This window comes from Rhinolophus hipposideros (assembly GCF_964194185.1).
Source record: "Rhinolophus hipposideros genome assembly, chromosome: 5".
Lineage (NCBI taxonomy): Eukaryota > Metazoa > Chordata > Mammalia > Chiroptera > Rhinolophidae > Rhinolophus > Rhinolophus hipposideros.
This window is the reverse complement of record NC_138051.1, coordinates 95,734,464-95,761,725: the sequence shown is the minus strand read 5'-3', so window position 1 is coordinate 95,761,725 and position 27,262 is coordinate 95,734,464. Positions and strand designations below refer to the sequence as shown.

The 27,262-nt window shown below is 41.1% G+C and overlaps 1 protein-coding gene across 22 annotated transcripts in view; it reads right to left on the bottom strand.

Moving 5' to 3' along the window:
- Nucleotides 1-27,262, bottom strand: part of VRK1 (VRK serine/threonine kinase 1) — a 112,495-nt gene that overhangs the window by 46,311 nt on the left and 38,922 nt on the right. For 6 of the 22 annotated variants that reach the window (XM_081047940.1, XM_081047941.1, XM_081047942.1 and 3 more), the window contains one exon: nt 1,008-1,172. In XM_081047940.1, coding sequence (XP_080904066.1) covers nt 1,008-1,172 — 165 coding nt within the window. Of the gene's footprint in view, nt 1-1,007; nt 1,173-6,672; nt 6,794-7,648; nt 7,744-7,889; nt 8,519-20,937; nt 21,046-25,941; nt 26,067-26,691; nt 26,813-27,262 lie in introns of those variants that run through there. The other 16 variants (XM_081047938.1, XM_081047949.1, XM_081047953.1 and 13 more) reach the window with 12 other exon arrangements.

The window sequence follows — 27,262 nt, the reverse complement described above, 5'->3', positions numbered from 1 at the left end:
GCTAAGCTAGCAAGCACAGATTGCAGTTAGCATGGCAGATCGCAGCTAGCAAGTGAGGGCAGTTGGCAGAAAAGCGGACAGCAGGTCTCACGTCATGTGAATCCAGCCTCCAGTGAGACTATGGTGGTATGACTCCCCTACCTATGGCTCCATGGGTGTTCCTTTTTGGACTAGCCACATCCTGCGTTCTTATGTGGGGAGCAGGAGCAGAGACCCCGCAGGCCGCCCCGCGTGACAGGGTTCCTCTACTAAACATAAAATTTTACAAACCTCCATGGCAGAAGTTAAATAAGTAATAAGCTAAATGAATCGAGATTAGAGGTAGGGTAAGAACACAGAATGGAAAACTTAAAGAGGATTATCAAAAGCAAAAATGAATTATGTTGCATCACTATAATATTTTGCTGAAGCAGACAAAATAAAAGCAATCACATAAAATATTTTGAAATCAATAATTAACCTACAGAATCTCAGGGCTCCACAATGAGTCCCCCAAAATTTCGGGGTAAATATGCTAATAGCATATTAAATCAGACCTAATATGCAGTTTCTAGGTCATTCTCCTAATTCTACTACAGTGACTGTAAGGGTGGTCTAAAAGGAAAAATAAATCCACAACTATTAAAGATCTGAAAATCTCCAAGTTACACCAAAACAGAGGGAGTAAATCCTAATTGGGCAGAGGTAGGGAAAGAAAGATTTACGTGGCTTTTTTTGGATCTCAAACAACATTAAGGCTATAAAGAATACTTTAAAAATCTAAAGCACAGTACTCGCTAATGACAATATTACAGATATCTTACCCTCTTTTTCTACTGTGATTAAATCAATTGTCATCTTTTCCAATCCTATGTCAGAGATACATTTTTGCCTAACCACACAATATTAAGTTGACTGTAGATTATTAGGAACAGCCTGTAAAAGCTCATAATTGAGAAACTATTTTTATTTTAAAAAGCACATAAATCTTTGGATTGACAATTAACTGGAAGTAGTCATCCACTTACCAAGATATATACAACCAAAGCCACCTTGGCCAATGGGTGATCCTAGTTTCCATTCCTTTTTTGACAAGTCGGTGATTATCTCCCCCGCTGCAAACTGTTCTGCAAGACGTCTCTTTGCAGGGCCCTGCCTTGCAGCTTGAGCTGCTTTAACACGAGGCATTTTCACTATTAAAAAAAAAAAAAAAAAATCAGAAAAAGCAACAATCAGAATTATAATCCTAGAAGTGTTCAAAACATTTTTCACTAAGAAAAGTTTCTGTGAAACACAGATGCTGTTCAAATTCCTACTTACTCTAAAACTTAAAAGGATGTGTGATCTAATTTATAATCCTACTTGATTATCTTTTCATTTTGAAGAGGAAACAATAAATAAAAAGATATATGCAATTACTTTCAAAAAATACTAGGGGTGTCAAAAAATGTATACAAGTGGACACTTTGGTCAATGTTGTTCAAGCAGTAGTTCGCTGTAATCAGAAGTGTCTGGAGGCTGATGGTAACTACTTTGAGCACCTCTTGTAAATGCAGAAAGCAAACATTGACTTGTATTCATCTTTTGTTATCAGTATATATTGAGTATTACAATTTTAATACAGTTTTCCTTTCTTAAAATGTGTACATTTTTTTTTGGCACCCTATGTATTTAGTTTTAAGTTCCAGTGGTATAATATCTATGACTGAAAATGCTATTTAACAACAAAACAGAATTGCTCTACGAAGTTGACAGAGAAAATTGCATCTAATTAGAACGCACGTTTTATCATCTATCAAGGTCAACACCGATGTGGTAAGAACATAGTACAGAGACTAAAAACGCAAGACAATTAACACAACAGGAAAAGGACCAATTTTCTGAACTAAAAAACAAATTTGTGAAGCTACAAAATGAATGGTCACACCAAATACGTAAATCAACTCAGGATGACCAACACTAAGACATAGCCTAGTAAAATTACTAAATTTCATAGTAAAAGAAAATACTCTTTGAGCACCCAGAACAAAAAAACAAAAATGATATTTTATAAGGAAAACAAAATCAGATTGCCATCACTTTGACAGCAAAACTTTACGCCAGAAAAAAAAAGTAACATATTTAAGACTCAAGGAAAGGAAACATAAACCAAAGATTTTATACTCAGTTACATTTCAAGTATAAAGACTTAGTCTTATCAACATGGAAAAAAGGAATGAGAATCTACTAGAAAACAAGCCTCAGATCGCCAAAACGACTAACGTAAAAACTGATAATGAGCAGTAAATACATATTTATTTGTAGAACCTGAGACGTAACAAAGGCTATAAAGGAGAGGACAGAATTCATAATGGTATATGTTCTATTAATGTAGATACAGTACAACTGTAAAAAGAATCGGAGAACATATGCAAAAAAAGTAACTTTCCAGTAATACACATTGTGGTGATACTTGGGTTTGTTAACTAAAGCTATTGTGTGCACAAATATGGAATAATTCAAATGAGTAATTAGGTGATGTTTTAATTCTATCATCCTCTTGTGTCCTTAAAAATCAGGATTCAAATATGGAAGAAAGGGAATACATATGAAAGACAGAAAAGATAAGATTAAAAATGTGGATATTTGGAAATATGTTTAATTCAGAAGGTATTTTATCTTTTACAAAAACCACACACACACACACACACACACACAAACACACACACACACACACACACCTTTGTATTTCGCATCCCATTCACAAAAAAGCTTAGAAAGCATAACCAACCCAGTAGCAATGAGCATCTCTAGTACACAAATTGTATTCTTGAAACACCACTTCTTGTTAAAAAAAACCAGGTTCCTTGAAGAAATGACTGATTCCACGTCTGGAGCTGAAAATGTACAGGATAGACTTGGAACATCTTTTCATTTCTAGATGTCAAGGAAGCTGTCAAAAACCACTAGAGTTACGTCAAATATGTCTAAGGAGCCAGCCTAAAAGATGTTTCCACTGACCAAAGATGGGCCATTTTGAATCAATAAAGATAATAACCACAACGGATTAAAACACATAAAATGGATAAATCCAAAAGTTTATAAGAGTAAGAAAACCTAAGCGGTGACCTCTAGGGAATAATAGAAAACCACTCAATTTTGAAAAGTGGTAAATAAAGGGAGAGAATCAAGCATTTATATTTTCTTTCTTAGATGAATTGTACCACTGGGTAGCCAAATAGAAAGTGAAGAGAAATTTCTCCTCACAGAAAAATTTCAGCTGATGAATGACTAAGAATGGTTTCGGTTAGCACCATTTCTACCCACTAATGAGTGAATAAATCCAGACACTGAGCACTGATAGCTACTAACATCAAAATATGAGAGAAATCCAGGTATTAAATGCCTCCCGATAAAAGAACACACCACTACCCATGAAGTAATCTTGCCAAAAAGAAAAACAAAACAAACAGAGCCTGAATCTAATCAAGCCTACCCATTCCTGGATGTGAAGAGAATAGAAGAACATGGTGAACTGTCACGGGAAAGCAATCAGCACAGGCCTAACTGTGGGAAACCCTGCACTACATATGATCCCATTTCTTCAACAACGAAAAACAAGAAGAGATGGGGAAAAGAAAACTACATTTCTAAAACAACGTATCTAAAACAAGACGAAATCTGGCATATCCAAACTATAGTGCTCAAGAATGCACATTTGAGTGATAAAACCCTAAGGAAAAGGAAATGACTACCATAAAAGACGGCAATCTTTGGAGAAGCATAAGAAAGCTGCGATTAGGACAGGCCTCCTTCCATTTCTTAGGATGGGTTGTGGTGATAAAAGTACCTTGTAATTCATTAACTCTGTATTTGCTGGATAAGGTTTTCTGAGTGGTGAAACATTTTATGGTTTTAAATATCAAAAAATTACTGTTCCTATAATTAACAATCACCAAGGGATCAAAAACTAGAAATGTTTTTATGTTCCATGAACTTGTCCAATCACACAAACAAACAAACAAAAAAATAAAATCTGTACTTCATTTCCTGTGAACTACTGGTAGCCTTTTGCTTTTTAATGTAGAGGCACTTTATATATTACAGAAATTAGCTCTTTGTATCGCAAATAGTCTTCCCAATTTATTTGTCTTTTGATATTATTTATTTTGAGCTTTTGGATTTCACATTATCCTTAGAAAAACCTCGCCCAAATTACTTTTTTCAAATATCTTCCATGTTTTCTTTTAGTTGTTTTATGGTTTCATATTTCGCTGGTACAATTCTGATCTGTCTACACTTGTATTGGTATAAGATATAAGGTAGGAATCCAGCTTTTACCAAATGATTTATCCATTTTTTTTTCTTTTCCTCCATCATTCATACACAGTAGGGAGACCCACAGTGTTGTGGAGGAACTTAAATATATCATACCAACCCAAGTAAAGTAAGTACAAAGTTCAGATAAAGTCGTTCAGTGTAGGTCCTAGATTACCAGCTTCTTTTCAAAAAAAAAAAAAAGAAAGAAAGAAAGGAAGGAAGGAAGGAAGGAAGGAAGGAAGGAAGGAAGGAAGGAAGGAAGGAAGGAAGGAAGGAAGGAAGGAAGGAAGGAAAGAAAGAAAGAAAGAAAGAAAGAAAGAAAGAAAGAAAGAAAGAAAGAAAGAAAGAAAGAAAGAAAGAAAGAAAGAACATCAGATTTATTAATTAGGACTTGAAACTAACTTTATGCTTGGGTGAAAACCTCCCCCACTTAGGTCGGCTCCACATGAATGAGAAGTCACTGAAATATACTCTGCTGCTCTAATGGAAGGAGGCCACTACAACATAGTTCTCTAAAATGTCCCTAAATGAAACCTCTTTCCTTTCTCCTGTGGCTTCACACGAGAAAAGACATGGAGGCCTCCCTTCTGGAGCCCCTACAACCTTAGGCAGGGCTCAGGCAACCGACCGCATGTCAGTGCTAAAGCACCGGGTGCAGGGGACGATGGCACAGATTAATAAACAAACATTTGGTCAAGTAACACATCTTTTAAAATGCTGAAACACAAAGACCTCAGCAAACGCAGCTAGTCTGCCACATACGTGTACCCGGCAATCTAACACAACCATTCCTAAAACAAACAAACAAATCATACCTAACAACCGTTCTCATTCTTACGGTGTGCTGCTGGATTCTATTTGCTAACATTTAATTTAGGACTAAAATTGATATTCATAAGTCAGACTGGTCTGCAGTTTTTTCTACTCGATTTATCTGTTTTGATACCAATATTAACGCTTACTTCATAAAGACTTCAGAAGCTTTTCTTCTTTTACCACAATATAAAGAGTTTCAACAGCACTCAAGGGATCTAGTCCTTAAAGGTTTGGGAGACCTCGGCTGTGAAAGCCTGACAATACCAAGTGCTGCTCCGGACCGGAGCAGCCGCAGTTCTGACACCGCACACTGGCGCAACCGTTTCTGAAAACCTGTCTGGCAGTAGCTGACTGGCCCAACAATTCCTCTTCTATAGCGCTGCCTAAGAGACATGAAAACATGTCCATCAAAAGACATGTACAAGAATGATAATAGCGGCTTTATTGAAAACAGCCAAACAGGGGAAACTCACATGTCCATCAACAGAAAAGTGTATATAATAAAATGGAGGAAGCTCCCAATCATCATGTTTAGAAAAAGAAGTCAGACATAACATACTGCACGTTTCCATTTATACGAAGTGTAATAATAAAACTAATCATGATGAATGAAGTCAAACAGCGATACTGTTTGGGGAGGACATGAGTTAGAATTGGAAGAGGAAGGTTTCTGGGGATCAGGTCATGTTCTGTATCCCAATCTGACTGACATTTGAACCGTACGCTCACTCATCAAAATTAATCAAGTTGTGCACTTATGATGTATTTCATTGTTTTTTGTTTTTTTTATTTATGTAAAATTAACACAGTAAATTACACAAGGCGTGTTATGACAGTCAGGGTCCAGACAGGCAATAAAACTACACAAGCAACTTAAACAGGAATTTAATATAAAAAATTATTAATTTGTAAAAGATGGGCGGCTCCTTAAAGGGGTGAAAAAGAGCTCTAAGGGACACAGGCGTAGCACGCACAGGGAGCAGTGAAGATTCTACAAGGCTAAGGGAGAGCCGGGGGGCAGAGCTCTCAGGGGTGCCAGGGGGCTGGGGCTGCTGCACAGGTGGAGCAAGAAGCTGCCTACTGGGGAGCTACAGAACGTCGGAGAGTAAGCCTGGCTGGCAGCCACACCTTAAGAGGGAGAAGGAAAACAAGAAAACAAACAAGCACCCTGAAACATGAGAAGTTCCTTCCCCTCCAGGTCCTGCAGTGTCCCTCCCTCACCCTCTACTGGCAAAACCTAACATCGTAATGGAAAGGAGAAAATGTTTCCAGGGTCTAGCTCAAGTGTCACAAACAGAACAAAGCAAGGTGAATTTGGAGTTGAGAAGCTATAAATCAGGTGTGTACAGCAAACTGGTCCCTTTTCCACATGCACACACACCTGAGCGCCCACCTGGATCAAGTTACAGACCATCTCATCACACCGGCAGGTTTCCTAGAGCCCTTTCTGCCCACACCCGTTCCTGTTCTCCCACACAAAGAACAGGCTGTGCCGTCAGGGTGTACCCCTCACTCCGGAGAACCCCGCTCTGCCAGCGTGCTCTGAGCTGTCTCGTCAGCATCCTCCCATGCCCCTACCTGACCTTCACTGCATTTGGCAGCCCCTCTCATGTTCTGGTTCAGGGTTACAGAAGTCCCCCAGTTCTGGAGAATATGAAACCTCTGTTTCTCAATCTCTTTGTTCCTTTTCAGGTAATTTCTGAAAAGAAGAAAGAATTATTTAAAACCAGAAGTCCCTAATCAAAGACTATAATAAATAACATAACCATAGCATTTGCTTCAGTTAAGTGAGTGAATTTTCTAAAGAACTTAAAATACTAATTTGAATTAAACAATTGTGTTAATACCTTATAGGTTTCTTCTAACTAATGAAACCAGTATCTACATTAAGGTTTCTATTAAAAAATACACCGGAGAGCACAGACCTCGACCCAATTAAATCTTTGCGCCTAACTTCTGTCCATTTGGAGCAAAGCAAATCCACTATTATGATAGCCAATCCAACAGAAAGGTTTCAAAGAAAGTTTACCATCACATGCTCCATTGCATAATCCGACCACTCCTTTTCCCACTGATACTAAATGAAATGCAGATGCAAATGAAAAGCGCATCAAAATGCAAATCAACACTGCCCTTTGCTGAAATCACTCACTGGCATATTCCATATTAGCATATTCACCAAAATTTAATTGTAAACAGAGTAATTATGGTACTAAAGTTATTAAATACACAAAGCAAGCTTGGAACTATACATATTCAAATTGAATTTCAGAGGCAGATCAACTTCTATATCTGAAACAATATCCTAATTAATAGTCAGCTCTGATAATGGTCCTGTTTTTCAGATAACATTCCAAAAAAGTTCTGCGAATATTAAAATAAAGTTTTGCGAAGACATTTTTAAATTTTCAATAGCTATATTTATCACAATATGGTACTGTATTTAGACAACTGGCATTTTTCAAGTCCTGGATTCAAATTTAAAACAATTTCTTTTTTTAATCTTCCGCTGAAGAGACAAAAAAGCTTGAATGAAGCAAACAATGCCACTTACCCTTGGTAAGTTCTATGAATTCATCACACCCAAACCGGAAAAGCACAATGCTGTATAAAGCTGTTACACACTGGATGCCTAGGCATAAATTTTCCCTAAAATAGGAATACACATAAGTTCTTTTCAGGGGTCATCATATTTTTATGAAGTTTTCTTTAAAGTCATAAGCTGCTCTGATGTCTTTAAACTGCAGAGAGAAATGTTGATTCAAAGACACTTTTGCACGAGCTGGATCACTCACCATTCCATTCACGTGGTACCAACATCGTCTTCTCTCCACTCTTCACAGTGTAAAGCTTTTTCTCGCCCCCCCATCTATGTTTACTGAAATCTTTTCCACACCTAAAGATCTCTCTTCCTCAGTGGGATATGACCTCTGGCTTCAGCACTGTTCTTGCCTCTCATTGCATTTGATAAATGTTCCCTGTAAGTGTATAAGCTCCCTGGGTAGAACTGTCTTACAATACACTGCACTTGGTAGAAATTCAATAAATGTGTAAAATTAAACAGCAAAAAGGTTAAGCTTTTTTTTTCCCTCAAGTACCTGACGCCTAACTTTATGCTTTAATAAACATCACCCAACTGCAGTAGATATTGCTACTCCTTTTAAAAACCCAGCAACTGAAATCTACAATGACTATGTTGAACCCTGTTGATTCTCCTCAAAACTAGAATCCCCCTTCCTAGTTCCTAATTCTAACCAGATGACCTCATGTCCTAGTTTAGAAGAAAAACAACCCAGCAGCTTCAAGTAGGAATTTTCTATCTTTCCAAGACCCAAACCCACAAACCACCTGCACCCCGCTCAAGCACAGCTTTGTACCCACCGTATTTTCTTTCTCTCCCATCACAATTTAGGAAAGCCATCCTCCTCCATCAACACCAGGGCCTTCTTTGCTTTGTATTCCACTCCCTCCAACCTCTGCGGGGCTTAAACTATTAATTAATCCTTCTCTCCTATTACATCTCCCTCAGCTAGCTCCTTCCCATCAGCTTTTAAGTATGCTCATGGCTCAGCCATTTTTTAAAAAAATCTTTAGCCCCTCTCCACCCTTTCTTCTCCCTTTCAATGCCAAATGTATTAAAAATTGTCTTAGAGACATTTCCTGTCTCCTCACTCACCCCACCACTCCCTCGCCTGGCCTCCACTGCAAGCATCCACCCAACCTACTCTCGCTAAGGGCGCTAAATCCAAATGACACTTGGAATCCTCTCATTTGCCTGCTCAGCACACTGTTACTGTTGTTCATTCTTTCTTTCCTGAAACACTCTCCTCCTTTGCTGTCACAACACAACACTGTCCTGGTTTCATTCTACTGTTTAGGCCACTCACAGGCTAGACAATTTGGAAGACACAACAATGCGTAACAGCTTATTCTTTCAAGGAGTATGTTCTACTTTTTGATGTCCAGTTTTCCTGGGTTGCATCTCGTTTAAAAAGCAGACCACCTACATACACTTCCACAGCTTACAGCAAAGTACAAGTTTATTATGAGAACAAATTATAAAAAAGGAAAACTTTCTATTAAAAATTTAGATCTTTGGAAACAAGATTAAGAGCTTTAAAATTAAAATGGAGGCACATACTGAATTTAGAACTGACTGATATGTGTATTCCTTTAAACTAACAGCTCAAGGAAAGAGTTTATAGTCTTGAAGAGGTATCTGTACCCCCATGTTCACAGCAGCATTGCTAACAACAGCCAAACGGTGGAAGCGACCCAAGTGTCCCTCCATGGGTGATGGATAAACAAAACGGGACCTATCCACACCATGCAGTACTATTCAGCCTTTAAAAGGAAGAAAACTGCCACATGCGACATAACGGACCTAGAGGACGTTACGCTAAGGGAAATAAGTCAGTCACAAAAAGACAAATACTGTATGATTCCACTACTGTGAGTTGTCAAATTCATAAAAACAGAAAGTAGAACGATTGAGGGGGAAGGGGGAATTGTTTAATCGGTATAGTTTCAAATTTGCAAGATGACATGCTCTGGAGATTGGTTACACAACAATGTGAACATACTTAACACTACGCAACTACACACTAAGAGATGGTTAAGGTGGTCAATTTTATGTTACGTGTTTTTCCCCACAATTAAACAAAAGAATTTACAAATGCAATCGATAAAACTGACATAGAAATTAAACTGAACCAAAATAACACCAACATATTCTTGGTGATTACGGAGTCACCCCCCCCCACACACACACACAGTTGGAAAAGTATTACAAGTGGTATTATTTCAGAGATTGCTCTGTAGAGGCTGATTACATAAATCTACTAGTTACCACAGCCATAAGTAAAGCTTAAGGGTAAATTATGTGAATCTATGAGGAAGAGTAATGGCAGTAAGTGTTTATTGAGAATCCGCCATGTACCAAGCACTGTTCTAGGGACTCGCTGTACTTCAAGGAACAAATGTCCTGCCCTTTTGACACTTACAATCTAGCAGACACAATAAAAACAAACATAACAGACAGATGATCTAATATTTTAGAAAATGTAGGTGCTATCCTTAACCCTAAGCAGGCAAGCAGGTCCAGGGGCACGGGCGGGCAGAGCAAGGCGGCGGGGTAGCTGCAGTATTAACACACTGGTCGGCAGCCGGGGCCTCACCAAGCAGCTGAAGTCCGAGCAGAGACTGGGAGCTGCTGAGGCCGCTGGCCGTGCGTACCGTACCCAGGGCAGATACTCCAGGTAGAGGGATGAGCAGGGCAAAGATCCTAGAGAGGGGAGGGAGGGGCAGGCCTGGCACCCAAAGAAGAGTACGGGTGCCGCGTGGCTGGTGTGCAGCGAGCAAGAGGAAGGGAGAAGTCAGAGAGGGAACACGGGAGCCCAGGAGGCCACTGTAAGTAACGACTGGCTTTACCAAAAGGGTAAAGGTACTTCTACCAAGTCGTGGAACAGTATTATACTTGCATTTTAATTCACAACACTTTAACCAAAATAAAAATCATACTCTGAACACTTGAGTCAAGAAGAATTCTCTCATTAACCAATTTCTCACCAAAGTTTTTACATCTATTTCTTGCTAATCCGTATTACTCCCTTCTCAAAATCTATTCCATCCATAGACTGAACTGTTTAAACTTGATACAAATCCAGAATTGTAAGTGCCTTGTTACTAGCATCACTTCACGATAGGGATGGGTTTCTAAGGGCTGAAATCCCATTCCTACAAAGTAGAGGTTAGGACTAGACCCGGTTCTCTCTTTGACTTAAACATAAGTAAGCTGGTAGTGCCACTAGAGTAAATGGTTTGCAACCGTTTGACAGGAACTAGAAAAACTTTTACCATACTACACCCCTTTTTAATTTAAAATAAAAATGATACAGAGTCCCATGAGATTCTGTATTGTTACAAATGTGCTCGTATAACTCCTGCTTCATTAATTCATTTGCTCAACAAATACTTATTGGGCACACACAAAACCCTGCCCGCATTGAACCTACATTTTTATTTAGGATAGATTAATTTTTAAAAAATTAAAGCATGTGCTATGTCCAGTGGTAAAAATTGCTAAGGAGAAAAATGGTAAAGTAGGCACAGAGAGTTTGGGGAGTGGGGTGAAATTTAAAAGATGATCCGGTAAAGCCTCACAAGAAAGTGACCTGAACCAAAGACCTGGGAATAAAGTGAGGGAAGCTAGCCACGCAGTTATCCAAAGAACATCCCACAAAGAGGGAGCAGCAAGTGCAAAAGCCCTGAGGCAACAGCTCGCTTTGCTTGTTCTAGAAACAGCAAGGAAGCCAGCACAGGCTGGCAGACAATTAGCCAGGGAACAGCACTGGCTGACGTCACAGATGGGAAAGGGCACAGCAGTGATGGCGCCCAACACACAGAGCACCGTAAGGACCTTTACTTTAACTCTTGGTGAGACTTTGAGCAAAGAAGTGGCATGCTCGGACTTCATGTTTTCCAAGATCACTCTGCTTGAGGCATCAAATAGACTGCCAGGGGCAAGGCAGAAACAGCTACCCGTCATTCCAATGGCGTTACCGTATCACTGGAATAACCAATGATTGCCTTCATCCTTACTGAATAGTAAGAATGTCAATTTTTTAAGAACTGTCCTGACTTTTACCCACTAAACAGAGGGGTACAGAATAACCTAAGAGGTTTTCTTTTATTCTTTTAACTTTACACAAGCTAACCTCACACCCCCCCCCAAAAAAAACAAAACAAGTCTTCATTGCCAAGTGGAAACAATTGATATTAGGGACAGATGGTCTAGGAAACATGCTAATCACCTCTTACTCTAGATTTCCTAAACTCTATATTTATCGCAATTTAGTTCACCAGGAAATTAAACACTTGAACTCATTTATTCCAAAGGCATTTATAAAACAGCTTCAAAGTACATGCTGGAAACTGTATGAGGGGCTGGAAATGCAAACATGAATGAAATGCAAACTTTAGTCTCAAGAAGCTGCACTTACTTAGCTTCATGCAAAAACACCATCACATAGTTATGACTTAACATTACACCATCAGCTTCAAACAAGGCTCAATAAAAAGCCCTCCAGCTGAAGGATATTTCTGAATCCTTGATAAAACTATTTATTAAAGACAGTGAGCAGCTGTAGAAACCTACAAAATCAAACTGTTAGTTTCATGGTAGGAAAAAAAAGTGCCTCTTCCAGTGATGTAAGTTTTTAAGATATGAAGAGGTATGGAACTCCTGTTTCCTCTTTTGCAAAGAGTGCCAGAAACTGCAGAGCAGAAGTATCAGCTCAGTCACGCAACTACCCGCCGTCCGAGGCAGTACTTCTGAACCTTGGCTCTCCATCCCAGTCGCCAGTGGAGCTCTGAAACAGTCAAGCCCTGCCCCACACACGCCCAGCATCTGTGTTTCACTGCTGCACCGGGGGCTGCGGTGCACGGGCTGGACCGCTGATGTAGATACGGTGCCGCATCCGCCTTTCTTCATGAAGTCATTCATTGCAAGGCAATGACTCTTACAATAGGATTCTACTGGGTTACAGAATTGTAACAAAAGCCCCTTCCACTTCATTTTAGAAGATGGGTAAAATATATAAATTAGTCAAAGAACTGACACAGGACAACCCACCACCCCCCCCCAAAAAAAAACCACAAATCACCCTTTTCCCATCCCATCCTATCCCAGGCCAAAATCACTCATTTGTATTCCAAACTTATTATATTTGGGATTAAGAAGTACTTATCATTTTGGTATAAATGGCTTCCTGCAAAACTACAGTAAGTTAAAGAAAAAATCAAACAAGAGATTAACTGGTCAACAAAGAACTTCCTCACCTCTTTTGCTAACTTACATCAGGAACAATTTGAGAGCAATACAACCAAAGACAATTCCCTTACAAAGGAGTCAGCCAATCGGGAGTTGATTAATGCATTTGATTAGCACTAAGAAATCATCTGAAAAACAAAATACTGAATCTTGAATTTATATAGCTTCCCAATAATAGAGAGTCTTTATATATTTACTTCGTTTTGTCCACACACATCCTACAGTTGAGACAGAACAGTAAGGATATCCATAGTAATAAAAATATACTTATTACCAATACCTTTTAACATAAAAACCCGAAACACAGGAAATTGAACTGTTAGTTCCTGTTAGGGACACCCGATTGGTCCCCAGGTTTCACTCAGGGAACCATGCATATCAATAAAAGCATGAAAAATATTCAAGCTATACGGTACCTTTAGTAACAGAAGAAAATAAGAGACAAATATAACACAACAAACCATAAGAATACAGAAGTGAACCTACAGAAATAATGATCCTATAAATTCATAGGTTTATTTCTGAAAAACATTAAGCTAAACTCAAACTGTGATACAATCTTGAGAAGTAATCGACACACTGGTCAGGATTTCACACCTAAGTTGGAAAGAACTAGGTGAAGACTCATGCTTCTAACTGAAAAACAAAGTGGATACCTTCAGAGAAGAAAAATTTCTTACTGGCCATAATTTTTTTTTCACTTGTATTAGGAAAGTGACCGTTACATTATAAAATTTTTGGTAAATAAAATATTTACAGTATATATATACAGTATCAAATGTACTTCCTCAATTTTAATTTCCTTCAAATGATTTCTAAAAGTTCTGAAAGAGGAGCACTAACGGCAGAAATGACTCTTCACTGAGAGCACACAGATCCCAAGATCCCTGGCTGTCACCACTTCCTCCCGAAGGCAGTGGTCTGCGGAGCCCCTGCGGCCCTCCTCCTCCTCCTCCTCCTCCTCCTCCTCCTCCTCCTCCTCCTCCTCCTCCTCCTCCTCCTCCTCCTCCTCCTCCTCCTCCTCCTCCTCCTCCTCCTCCTCCTCCTCCTCCTCCTCCTCCTCCTCCTCCTCCTCCTCCTCCTCCTCCTCCTCCTCCTCCTCCTCCTCCTCCTCCTCCTCCTCCTCCTCCTCCTCCTCCTCCTCCTCCTCCTCCTCCTCCTCCTCCTCCTCCTCCTCCTCCTCCTCCTCCTCCTCCTCCTCCTCCTCCTCCTCCTCCTCCTCCTCCTCCTCCTCCTCCTCCTCCTCCTCCTCCTCCTCCTCCTCCTCCTCCTCCTCCTCCTCCTCCTCCTCCTCCTCCTCCTCCTCCTCCTCCTCCTCCTCCTCCTCCTCCTCCCTCCTCCTCCTCCTCCTCCTCCTCCTCCTCCTCCTCCTCCTCCTCCTCCTCCTCCTCCTCCTCCTCCTCCTCCTCCTCCTCCTCCTCCTCCTCCTCCTCCTCCTCCTCCTCCTCCTCCTCCTCCTCCTCCTCCTCCTCCTCCTCCTCCTCCTCCTCCTCCTCCTCCTCCTCCTCCTCCTCCTCCTCCTCCTCCTTCGGAGTTTTCAGATTGGAAGCTGGAAACTTCCTGCTCTGCCTATTAACTAAGAGGGAGCAAGTCTAAAGACGGGGACTCCAAGGAATGTGACACTTTCCGCCTTGGCCCCGAAGCCCTAAAAGCAAAGAGCAACGAGGAAGGCTTCTTTATGAAAACACTTGCTAAGAATCTCTGCACTGTGCTGTTAATATTCTTATATAACACTTAGCACATTTTGACAATTTTGCAAATGATAGATTTCCTATTAGTTCTCCTATTTGGGGGGTAAAACTAACTACTAAACTTTTGTTTACTGTCACTTCTCTGGGTGCTCACTATTAAATCTATGCAGGATAGCTACTGAAAAACATTTTTCCTTATATATTCTTGCAGTGGAGCTCAAAGGGAGAGTATTTCTAAATACTCTAAAAGGAAATTAGGGAGACCAAGTAAAACAGTCAAAACATATCAGAAGCATACCACACAGTCATTAAAAAATTCTTGATGAAAATATAAAAGAACTTTTCAGAATCTGAGAGACAAGGTTTCTCTAAGCAACACACAAAACACTCAAGACATAAGGAAAACTGATAAATTTGACAAAATAAAAGTTAAAATTCTCCATAGCTAAAAAAAAAAATACCGTAAGCAAACTCAAGACAAAAAATATCTACAAAACATGTGACAAAAGTATTTTTAGAAGCCTTTATTATAACAAAAAAGACAAAAGAAAAATGAAAAGTGACACAGAGAGGCAAATTCACAGAAAAAGAAATGCAAATGGCTTTTAAAAGAATTCGTATTAGTAGACTTTTCAAATACATACAAAGTAGAGAAATTATATAATGAACTCCCATGTACACATCGCCTAGTTTCAATAATTATCAACATGGCAAATTTGTTTCTTCTGTATACCCTAGTCCACTAGCCTCTCCCAAAATTATTTTAAAACCCCAGACGTCTTATCATGTAAATACTTCTAACAGGTACTTTTCAAAATATAGCCACCATATATCACTGTCACATCTCACAAAATTAACAGTAATTCCTTAATATCTAATCAGATGTGTTCAAATCTGTTGTCTCAAAGTTGTCTTCTTATAGTCGATTTTTTAGTCACTATATCTGGTAGATGTGTCTTTGAATCTCTTTAATCAATAAGTGCCATCTCCCTCTTTTATCTTTTCCTTCTCCTTGTCATTTATCCTGTAAAATTGCCCACAATTTGAATTTTACTGATTGTGTCCCTATACTGTCACTTATATTGTCCCCTGTGATTTTTGTTGTTGCTCAAATTGTCCTATCTCTGGTGTCAAAGCTCTTGAACTGAAGACCACCAAGAACACACCTATACTGTAGGTTGGGGGCTTAGGCTGGGTAGTGAATGAGCTGGGAGAACAGTGGGACGTCTCAGTAAGAGTCCTTAAGCATGTATTATAGGATGGGGGCTTAGGTTGGGTAATTTTTGTGGGAGCTCCAAGGGAAACAGAGCTTCTTTAAATTGGATGCTGTCAAAAAGTGGGGTAATTCTATGTTTGGGAATCTCAAGAAATCTTTTCTAAGGGAGGGGAGACTAGAAGGAAGTTGAAGCTGTCATTGGTAAGGAAGCAGCAGTCACTCATTTTGGCCAAGTGTTTTGTGGGTGGCACGGCGACCTTGGTTTTGTTTGTGTTTTGTCTCATTTTATCATGATCTCAGAGAAACCTTGTCTGAAGTCCGCTAGGAGTGTCCGCATTTACCTGGAGAACAGGACGTGTGTGTGACGGCCACGCCAGGGCAGCTCTTTTCTCTATTCCTCTGCACTAGGCAATGGAAGCCCTTCAGGTTGGCCACTGCATCCCTCTGACACGCCCCCAAGTTTCTGATGTTCTCCTTATTCTCTATACAACTCATCCCAGGTTTCTATACATATGGAATGGTCTCCAAGATATCATTAAGTGAAAAATGCAAGAGATGAACCATGTGTAAAACATTTCTATATATATGAAATAAAGGGACCTATTATTCATGTTACATATGTGTAAAAGTCCCAACATTTTGGTAAGTAAAAAGACAGAAAACCCAATTTGTTAAAAAAACAGGCAAAAGACTTGAACAGGCACTACACAACACAGGATATCCGAATAGCTAACAAGTTTATGAAAAGGTGCTCAGATCACTAGTTATCAAGGCAATGACAATTAAAGCCACCCTGAGATCTACATTTTCATCCTGCCTTTTGGCCCACCCCTTCTTGGTCTCTCTGTTGCCTCCTTTCTGCCCAGCTACTCTTCACATAGGGATTCCCCCGGCTTCCATCCTCAATCTTCACCCCCACACACACCCCTTTCTGCTGTATCCTCAATCTCAGGTGACGGCATCGTCACCTAATTGTTCTTGCCAGCTAGAAACTTCAGGAATGGCCAAGATTAGGACTGCAGTTAGCTAAATCCAATAAAAAGAAACTTAACAGGATAAACATAAGCTCTCATGGCTGGACCCCAAAACCAGTGCACAAAACCAGAATGAAGATATGGCTTAGATAAACCTAGGGGTTTTGTTCAACTTTAGGTTGAATGAATGTGGTCATCAAAAGGATATAGCTGATAAGAATACAGTGTGTAGAAGAAAGGTAATATTCTTTCCTGTATTCATAGAAAAGGGTTGTATCTAAAACAACAGATGCGACTCTAGTTTTCACTAATCAAGCCATGCCTAGAGTACTGCATTCAATTCTAAGCACTATAGTTGTAAAATGGAATTAAATCAGAGGGAAGCCACCAATGTGGTGAACTGACTGAAATCATGCCTTCTAAGGAACAGCTAATGAACTAGATGGACATATTTCAATTCAAAAAGACTGAGAAGACCTGATGGTGTCTTCACATATGTGAAAGGACGTCGTGTGAAACAGGGGTTCAGTTTGTTCTTCGTCTCCAAGACAAAATCAGGTAGGAGAAATAAGTAGACTTCCACTCAATATAAGAAAGAACTTACTAACAATCAAAACTTCATTAAAAACAGAATAGGCTGTCTCTAGAGCAGTGGTTGTCAACTGGGGACAATTTTGTTCCCCTGGCCTGGGATGATGCTAAACATCCTAAAATTCAGAGAACAGTGCTTCACGGCAAAAAATGATCCATCTAAAATATCACTAGTCCTGAAATAAGTCAGACAGACAAAGCAGAGAACCCTATGATTTCACTGATATGTGGTATATAAACCAAAAAGAACAAGACAAACAAATGAGAAAGAAAAACTCATAGACACAGACAATAATTTAGTGGTTACCAGAGGGTAAGGGGGTGGGGGGTGGGTGATGAGGGTAAAGGGGATCAGATATATGGTGATGGAAGGAGAACTGACTCTGGGTGGTGAACACACAATGGGATTTATGGACGATGTAATACAGAATTGTACACCTGAAATCTATGTAAATTTACTAACAATTGTCACCCCAATAAATTTAATAATAAAAAATAAATAAATAAAAAATAAAATAAAATATCACTAGTCCCACAGTTGAAAAACCCTATTCTAAGGGTAGTGAGTTCCCTGTCAATGGAGGTATTCCATTATAGATCAGAGACAATGTGATGATATCCAGGATGTAACTTTCAAGAACAACAGGAAATGAGTTGAAAAAAGATTAACTGTTTCAGGTAACTCTCCAGAAAAAAAATATCTTCAGGGATGTTAAAGTGAGGATGATAAGCATTTACTGAACACTGACTGTGGGCCAGACATTGTACCAAGTGACGAATGTACATATTTCGGTTAATTCTCATCACCACCCTATGACTTCACAAGTATTTTACCTTGATTTGATGGTAAAACTAGGCTGCCCTAATGTCACACAGCAGTCAATATTTGAACTCAGATCTACCTGACTCCAATTATATATATCACTGTCCAAACCATAAATATTAAATGACATTCAACATTTTTGTAGTCTAGAAAACAAATGAAGCCACACACATTCTAGAAGTAGTGGGACTACTAGTAGATGTTTAAAAAGGTTCATACTCGTTGCAAACCTAGTTGGCTAGGAGAAAGGGGAAAGGATTATTTGAAGTAGTCCTGTGATGGAGGAGAGAACAATTATCCTGACTGTCCCCAATTGCCTACTTCTGTAAGAGCCAAGAAGCTCTTATATACCCATGGAATCTCAGTCAGAAGCTGAGATTAATGATGACATCCCTTTATCCATAGGCGTGAAAGCTCAGGATGGACAGACGTTTGAACATCCCCAACTGGGAATCCTGCCCTTAACAAACACACTAGATGCAGATACACGGTTTCTTGGCTGCCTACACTCATGCCCATCTGTCAGGATGGCACTGTGCCTGCTCACATGTTGGTCAAACTGTCACTAGGGCATAGGTGCCAAGCAATGATAGTTTTAAATGGGCAGCTTGCATAGCACTGTAAAGAGCTTGCTCTTCTGCAGAAAAGAAATTTTTCTGTGATAATACTGAAGGGTTGCAATCACAAGAGAAACATGCCTGGTCAATCTCAACATTTCAGTGAAAAATGGTCTAGACTAGTAGAAAAGAATCAGACGAAGGAAATTCAATCAAACAGAAAAGGTACTTTGAAGACAAGTAAGTGTCTGCACTAAAGCTTGTCACGCTGCCAATCTTTAACGAATACACGTCATGGTAATCTGTTACGCAGTAAAATCCTTTGCTCAACAAGGCATCATTGATGAGTTTTTTTAAAAAATGGGATGATGTTCTTTTCCATGTTCTAAATTAAAAAGTAGAAATGCATTGATATTTAGTATTTTGTCATTAAATAACTTCTATTCGTTGAGTGGTTATTTTTTAAATGACAGAAGTCTAATCTAAATCCAGGATAATCATTTAATTCTGCACAAAAGAAAGCAGAAACCAAACGACAGTCCCACAGAGGAATAGGGAAAAAAAGTATAATTTGTTCAGGGAAAGAAATCAAGAAGTGAAGTGGGCGCTAGGCAAACAGAAACTGAGTACTTTCGGTCATAAGAAGTTAGAACTCGAGAGCTGTCATATCCCCGACGATAATGTCCCTACACTACGTCTAGGTTCCCATTCTACCTTTAAAGATGTTTTGAACCAACGGCATTAAGTATCTGATGTCCTTACAACCTGTAAATGCCCCCCTAGATTAGAGCTGCAGTTGGAGCCATTTGTCCTTCCTCAGTCCTCGGCGGTTTTAAAGAACAGCTGGTCATCATCATTCTCCGTACAGTTCTTCATATACAAACATCAGGACAGACGGATTAAATAACCCGAGTCTCCTCTGTGCCATGATAAATAAAAGGGATTCCATTAGCTTTTCCTCATTAGATAGATTTATCAAGTCTCTGTTTTTATCATTTCAGTTGCTCACCTCTTGGACCCTTTTTAAGCCTGATGAGAAATGTCACCCACACCAACTATGAGCCAATAGCAAGTACTCTTCTTCCTACACATTCAACTTACTAAAAGTAGCATTAATATAAAGGAGTCCAAAAGTCCAGCAGAGTTCTCAGTATCCATCACTGAAGACAGTGGCCAAAGTTTGAAATCTGCCATTATTCTTCTAGGAAATACTAGGGACTTAGTATTCTCAAGTGACACTTTTTTATCTTTCTGGAGAACATACATAACACGAAGTGGTAAGTCAAGTGAAGAGCCATGGTTATGTAACCAATGAAACTGCTTACAACTGTCTAACCCCAGTGGTTTTCTATACTCACGAACTAACTATCCTTCCTTTACTTCCCTCCTCCCCTTCACTTGCATGACTCCCCAAAATACTCAGTTCTCACTCATTTTCTCTAGGACCTATCTTTGCTCCTGCTATACTCTAAAATGTTTTCTGACTTCCTCTCAATCTATACATACTTTTTTCAAGACTCAAGCCATGTCATACCTTCATAAATCTCCATTAATTTTCACACTTAATTGCTTGCTCATTTCCTATCTTCATTTTGGTATGCAGTTTACAGTGCATGACCAACTGATATTTTTTCCTGAAAATCCAGTTTACTCTCCATGTTGTGGACAAATCCAGTCAGTGTGATTAGTTTTTCTGCACGTGTAGTAAATTATCAAAACAAGTTTTCCCACGACTCTTTTCCATCAACTGTGAAAAAGCTGATCTGACAAGATACCCAAATAAAGCTCTTGAAAATCACCTCTTAAAATTTGAAAGAAAATGTGGCAAGTCTTTCCTGTAATATTTACTGAACTACAAATGGCTAAAGAGCAATTTATGTTTCAAAAGGTGATTTAGTACAACACCAACTGATTTTTTAAAGAGGTACAAAAAATAATTCAATGGAACAAAGGTAATTATTTTCAGCAGACAGTTTTGGAACAGCTGGACAAAGCACATACAAGCATCACACAAGCACTATAGGCAAAAGGAAAAGAAGACAAAGAACCAAGACCTAAACTTCATATCCTATGTAAAAATTAACCTAAAACAGATCACAGATCTAAATACAAGATATAAAATTATAAAACACTTAGAAGAAAACAGAACATTTTCCTTACCTAGGGTTAGGCAAAGAGTTCTGAGACACGCATGACACCAAAAGCAAGATCCATATGTCAATAAGTTGGACCTCATCAAAATCAAAAACTTTCGTGCTGCAAAAGACACTGTAAGAGAATGAAAGACAAGCCACAGACTAAGAGAACACATTTACAAATCACACATCTGGCAAAGGATTTGTATTCAGAATATATAAAGGGACACCCCAAACTCAACAATGAGAAAACAATCCAATTACAAAATAGGCAAAATTTGAACAGACAAGTCAGCAAATAAGATATTTATGGCAAATAAGCCATGAAAAGATGTTCAACATCATTAGCCATTGGGGAAATGCAAATTAAAGCCATGATGAGATACCACTATACACCTTAAAGGCTAACATAAAAGTACCGCCAACACCAAATGCTGACAAAGATTCGGGGAAACTCTTCTATACGGTGATGACAGGATTGTAAAACAGTATGGCAACACTGGGAAAGTCTGGCAGTTTCTTAAATCAGTTAAGCATGCACTTAGCCTGTGACCCAACAGCGGCACTCCTGGGCATTTATCCTAGAAAAACGATGACTCACACTCACACTACACCCATACATGAGTATTCACAGCAGCTTTACTTTTATTGGCCAAAATCTAGAAACAACCCACAGGTCCTTCAATGGGTCAGGGGTTAAATAAAATGTGGTAGAGCCATCAATGGAAAAGCACAGCAGAATTATCTAAACTAGGAAACTGACACTGATGCAGTATCAGTAATTAAACTGCTTACTTGAATTTCAGTTTTTACCTTCTTTTTGTTTGTATGTAGGTAACTTCCATGGCATTTTTTATCATGTGTAAAAACTCACGTAACCATCACATCAGGATACAGAACTGTTCTATGACCCCGAAGAAACTCCCTCATGCTACCCCTTTAGTTACACCCCACCCCAGCCCTAACCCTGGCAAAAACTAACTGGCTCTCCACTTCTGTAATTTTGTCACTTTGAGAACGCTATAGAAATGCAATGATGCAATCACACAACCTTTCGTGATTGGCTTTTTTCACTTAGTACTACCGCGTTTCCCCTAAAATTAGACCTATCCCGAAAACAAGCCCCAGTTAAGATCGTCAGCCAGACGGACGCATTTAGTACGTTACGACGATGTTACAGAAGATGACCTGACTGTATTTGAATACATGTAGATTGTTGTACATGAAAAAAATAAGACATCCCCTGAAAATACGCTCTAATGCGTCTTTTAGAGCAAAAATTAGCATGAGACCCAGTCTTATTTTCGGGGAAATAAGGTATAAGACCTGGTCTTACTTTCGGAGAAACACGGTACATCCTTGAGCTCCATCCAAACTGTTGTAGGTGCCAGTAGTTTGTTCCTTTTTGTTATGAGTGGTGTTTCCTTACACGGCTAGTCCACGTCTTACTTAACCATTCACCACTGAAGGACTCGTGCTCGTGTCTGGTTTCTGGCTATTATAAACAAAGCCCTGTGAACACTCCTCTAGGATAAATGCCCAGGAGTACAATTGCTGGGTCATAAGTTAAATGTGTGTTTAGCTTTTTAAGAAACTGCCAAACTAATTCCCAGAGGGGCCGTACCACTTGACATTCCTACCAGCAACATGACAGGTGATATAAATTTGAAAGTCACAATTTCTAAAATATTTTCTAAAAGCCTGAAAAAAACAATAACATTAAACCTTAAATGTTATCACCTGACCTTAGCTTCCTAAAACTAAATTTTTAAAATGTTTTTCCTTACTCCCAAATAATTACTTTTTATTCCTTCTAACAAAAAATTTATGAGATATGTGTAATGTTGAGAGTTCTGTTGCCATATTATATAGTAAACTGCAAGAATTGAAAAAAAGCAACACCCCTAGTAGAAACAATAAGTTTGTCTCTATGTCTTTCAGACACAGTCTATGAAGACTAAAGGTTTAACAGCACTTTCTAACACTTAATGTTGTGAAATGGGATCACAATGCATTTATACGGGAGTGGCATTAAACAATGACATTTTGTTCAGCTGTTACTTGGTAAAGCAATTTGAGAAAAGCAATTAACCTGAAATATAGCTGTAGTTATCTTAGATCTCTAACTTCATAACTTCTTTTTAAATTTTAGGTATAATTGACAATCAGGTAACAGTCTCTTTTGGGTTCTTGAAACTAAGAGCCAGGTCTAGAGCAGACATACCTGCCCCACATGCAAACAGCAGCAAGACTGCCAGTTTGCAAAGAGAAAATGAAATAAATGCATCAGAAGAAACTATAAAGTCCCCAAAAGAGTCAGATGGTGCTGCCCTCGTTCGTAATGACTTCCAGTTCTCTTTTAGTCCCTTGTGGGACCAACTATATTGTTCCAGGTATTGAGCTTCACAAGACAAATGTGTCCTTCTCATAAAGTATGCTATTTGCTTAGAAGTATATGACAGAACATTCCCAAATCTCAAAGTAATAACCTTGCGATTTAATTATATAACTTCCATCTAGTATATCTTCTCACTTAATGTACATGGCTTACTGATAAACATATTAGTGTGTGTTTAATATTCATCCTAAATATTTGCCAGGGTGAGCAGTATCTATCTTAATTTTCAAATCCGAGAGTAGTGGTTACCATCCCATAGGCCAGAGACCTAGGGACAAACAGGAGTTATTGCAAAGAATCATCAAAATCCATGTGATCCATGTACCTACTTGAAGACTAAACCAATAATGATTCACAATGCATTTTTCCCAGCTGACAAAGTTGATGCTGTGGCTAATAAAATTCTTAACAAGTTGACTGAAGAGTATTACTAAAAGTAGTTTCCTGTCAGTATTTATTGGTGAATATTAAAATCTAACTCCTATTAGGGGAGAAGGGCACACCTCATATCTCTCTAGGCTCTCTAGAGAGCTTTTCCTTTTTAAAGTATTGCCCACACATCATCCAGAACAAGAACAACAGAATGTGCTCACATTTGAGTGCAAAGATTTAAGACAACATGGGAAGAGATGAAGTGCATGAAATTACTTCCAAACAGTCACCTCAGAATGCTAGGTACTTAAATATCATTCAGGAGCCAAGGGGGAATAACATCAAAGGGCACAGCCCACAATGGCAAGTGGGTACATATTCACAGGGACCAGATAGCTGTGGGGCCACTCACAGGGACCACACAGTAGAAACACAGCTTGGTTACACCATCTGGCTGAGTGCTGTGAGGATTCGATCACCTTTCTAAATTAATCTTACATTCTTATTTAAAATTCCCTATTTGGTATATTTTATCAACAACAGTGTACTTTTTCAAGTCTGCCCTGTACATTTGTTGACTTCTTGTGTACTGGATGCTAGATAACTAAAGTCAGAAAGAATGACCTCTATTTAAAACAAAGAAAACTTGCTTCAACTACAATAGCAAGAATAGACTGTCCCTAGCAGCTCCTGACATACAGCAGCCATGTGATAGCTGGTAAGGGAGTGAGTCCATTTCTGCTCACTCTGAAAAATAACCTCAGCAAGCATGTGCAATATCCCAGCAGTCTGACAAGTATCCTCCAGTCCTACTCAGTTTCCAATCCATTCTCAAAACCCATCAAGACCAATTTTCATGAAAGCCTCACCCCCACACACAAAGAGGCAGAATTTAATTCCCATCAGGTTCGTGCCTGGTATATACAGATATCAGCATTTGCACATTTGTACAAATTCAGGAGTCATCCTTCATTTGATACAAGGTAAACTGTAAAGCTTTGCTTCATGTTCAGTAAATTTTATTTTTGAAGTCAAAATTCTATTCCAAGTAAGTTATACCTTCGTAGGGATGGCTTTAAGGAAAAAATATAGTTGTCAAAACAATCTCGTTTCTTCTTTTCTAGACATCTGGGACATTCACTTATATACTCATTATTTCACATTAGTTCTCAAAAATAGCTGGCCTATTTAAGAAATTTAATTTTAGCGTGTCAGCATTTTGCATGCATTCGTGTTATTTTTAAAACATTCCCTTGCATCCTGGAATAAAACTTAGCCTAAGCTTTCCCCGCAACCATTTCCTGGGAACCTACTAACTTACTATAGGCCAGGTTCTCTCCTTGACACGTTATTCCCTTATATCATTTGTTTAACAAACATCGTCTCATAATTTTTACAGTAGGTAACGTAAGAAGCCATTACACTATAAACTTGAAACGACGTGTCCTGGATACTAGTACTAAATTGACAGGAATGCCTAATGCAAGTGTGTGGCTATTAAAGTGGTTCTACTGCGTTAACGCGGAGTCTGCTCCGCGCTGCTGACACGCAGGAAGCCACGTGGGTAAGGGCAGCGCGGAGCGAGCGCGGACTCCTTAACTTACACGCCCGTCTCCGGGCGGCGGGTGAGCACAACCTTATCTACCCAGAAATTCAATCCCAATTACTCCGTGCCATTTTGAACACAAGTATAATCTGAACAAAAGGATTACAGAAAGAACACTTCCTCCCCCCTGAAATGACTTGAAAAGTGTGGATTACATTCTCCCCCAAAGTGTCAAGCTCAGCACGTCACAAAAAGGCGTCTACTCGGAACCCTTAGAAACAAACACTGCTCTACGTTTTTCTTTTGCAAATTTCATACTCAACCGATGGGCAATTCCAATTTTAAAAAAAAATAATAAGAAAAGAAAACTAAAGACGCTCTTCCACAGTTCCCCAAAAGCACCACCCTCCCAACCGCAAAACTGGTTATTTCCAAGTGGTTCCAAAAACAGGAGACGGGGAGGGAAAGAGCCTCCACAGAGCAAGACAAAAACGGTGCCTTGATAGGAAAGTTAGAGCAATGGACGGCACTTGTCCCCTCCTTCCCGTCCTTTCTCGGTCTCGGCACGGCGACGCGGGGGCCGTTTGCGGAGTTTCACTCCGTTCCCCGGGAGGCGCCGGACCCCAGGCAAACCCCGCTGCCCGCCCTCCCACACGGCCGTTCCCGGGGCCGAGCGCGCAGCGGGGTGGGGACGACGTGGCACAACCGCACACCTGAGGCTGGCGGCGCTTCGCGACCAGCTGTCACCCCGACCGGTGTCAGAACCGCAGCTGAATCAGGAAGGGGCGCCCCCGTCGTGGAGGCGACGGCGGGGCGGGAGGAGCCGCGGCCGGCAGCGCCCCCCGGGCGGCCCCGCACCGCCCTCCCGCCCGCAGAGCCCCGGCCCCCGGGCGGCCCCGCACCGCCCTCCCGCCCGCAGAGCCCCGGCCCCCGGGCGGGCCCGCACCGCCCTCCCGCCCGCAGAGCCCCGGCCCCCGGGGAGTCGGCGAGGGCCGGGCCGGGAGGCGGTCCTCGGGGCCGGGCTCCCTCCCGCCCGCCCGCCCGGCGCACCGCAAACCCGCCGGCTCCGACACGCCGACCTCCCCCGGCCCCGGCGCACAGCCGCCTGCCGGTTCTAAGGAAGCGTCTCAGGACTTGAAGGTCATCCCACTGTCCGCCTCCCGCTCCAAGGGGCAGCCCCACGACACCGGAGGGGCCTGCGTCGGTCCGGGCGGGCTCAGACCCCACCTCCGGCCTGGCGCGCACCGGCCAGGACGCAGTGCGCCGCCGTCCGGGACGTGGGACTCGGCCCGGGGCCGCCCGGGGGCCTGAGGCGGACCTGGCCGGGGGGAAGGCCCGCGCCGCCCGCAGTCCCCGGCGCCACCGACGTCACGGCCGCCCGGCCTCTCCAGCGCACCGCCGTCCCCTGCGCGGCCCCCGCTCGGCGCCCGAGCACGCGGACCGCGCCACCCGCAGACCCCTACCCGGAGCCGCAGACCCGCCGCCGCCTGCTCAGTACGAACTTCCCGCCGCTTTCTCCAACTCGCAACTCGGCTGCGGCGCCGTCTCCGTCCACCCTGCAGTATGAGGCCTCCCCATTGGCTCGGGGGCCAGTGGGGGAGGCGGGGCCAGCAGGAACGCCGCGGAAATCTGGGCCCGGCTGCCCCCTGGAATGCCGGGAGCCGTGGGCCGGCACTCCCGCTGCATGCTGGGAAATGAAGTCTTTTTATACACGAAGTAGACTCCCAGTCCTTCTGGCCCCGGGGGCTTCTGAGAAATGGGGCTCAAAGCTTCTGACTCGGCCCTGCTGCTCAGGTGCTGTACCCCTCAACGCCATGCGACCCGAAATAGTTCCTGCCAATGTTCACAGTGGCTTGATGTATTAAACAAGTGTGTTGACAAAGGCTTGGGTGTAAAAGAAGTCCTAGGTTCCCATTGGCTGAATGTCTCCTCTGTCTGCGTGAACTTGTGTGTCCCCACCTTCTGGTCCACGACGCTGCAATGCTTCTCCCACAGCAGCTGCGTTCGGTATTCTGTGTCGTGGCTCTGGAAGCA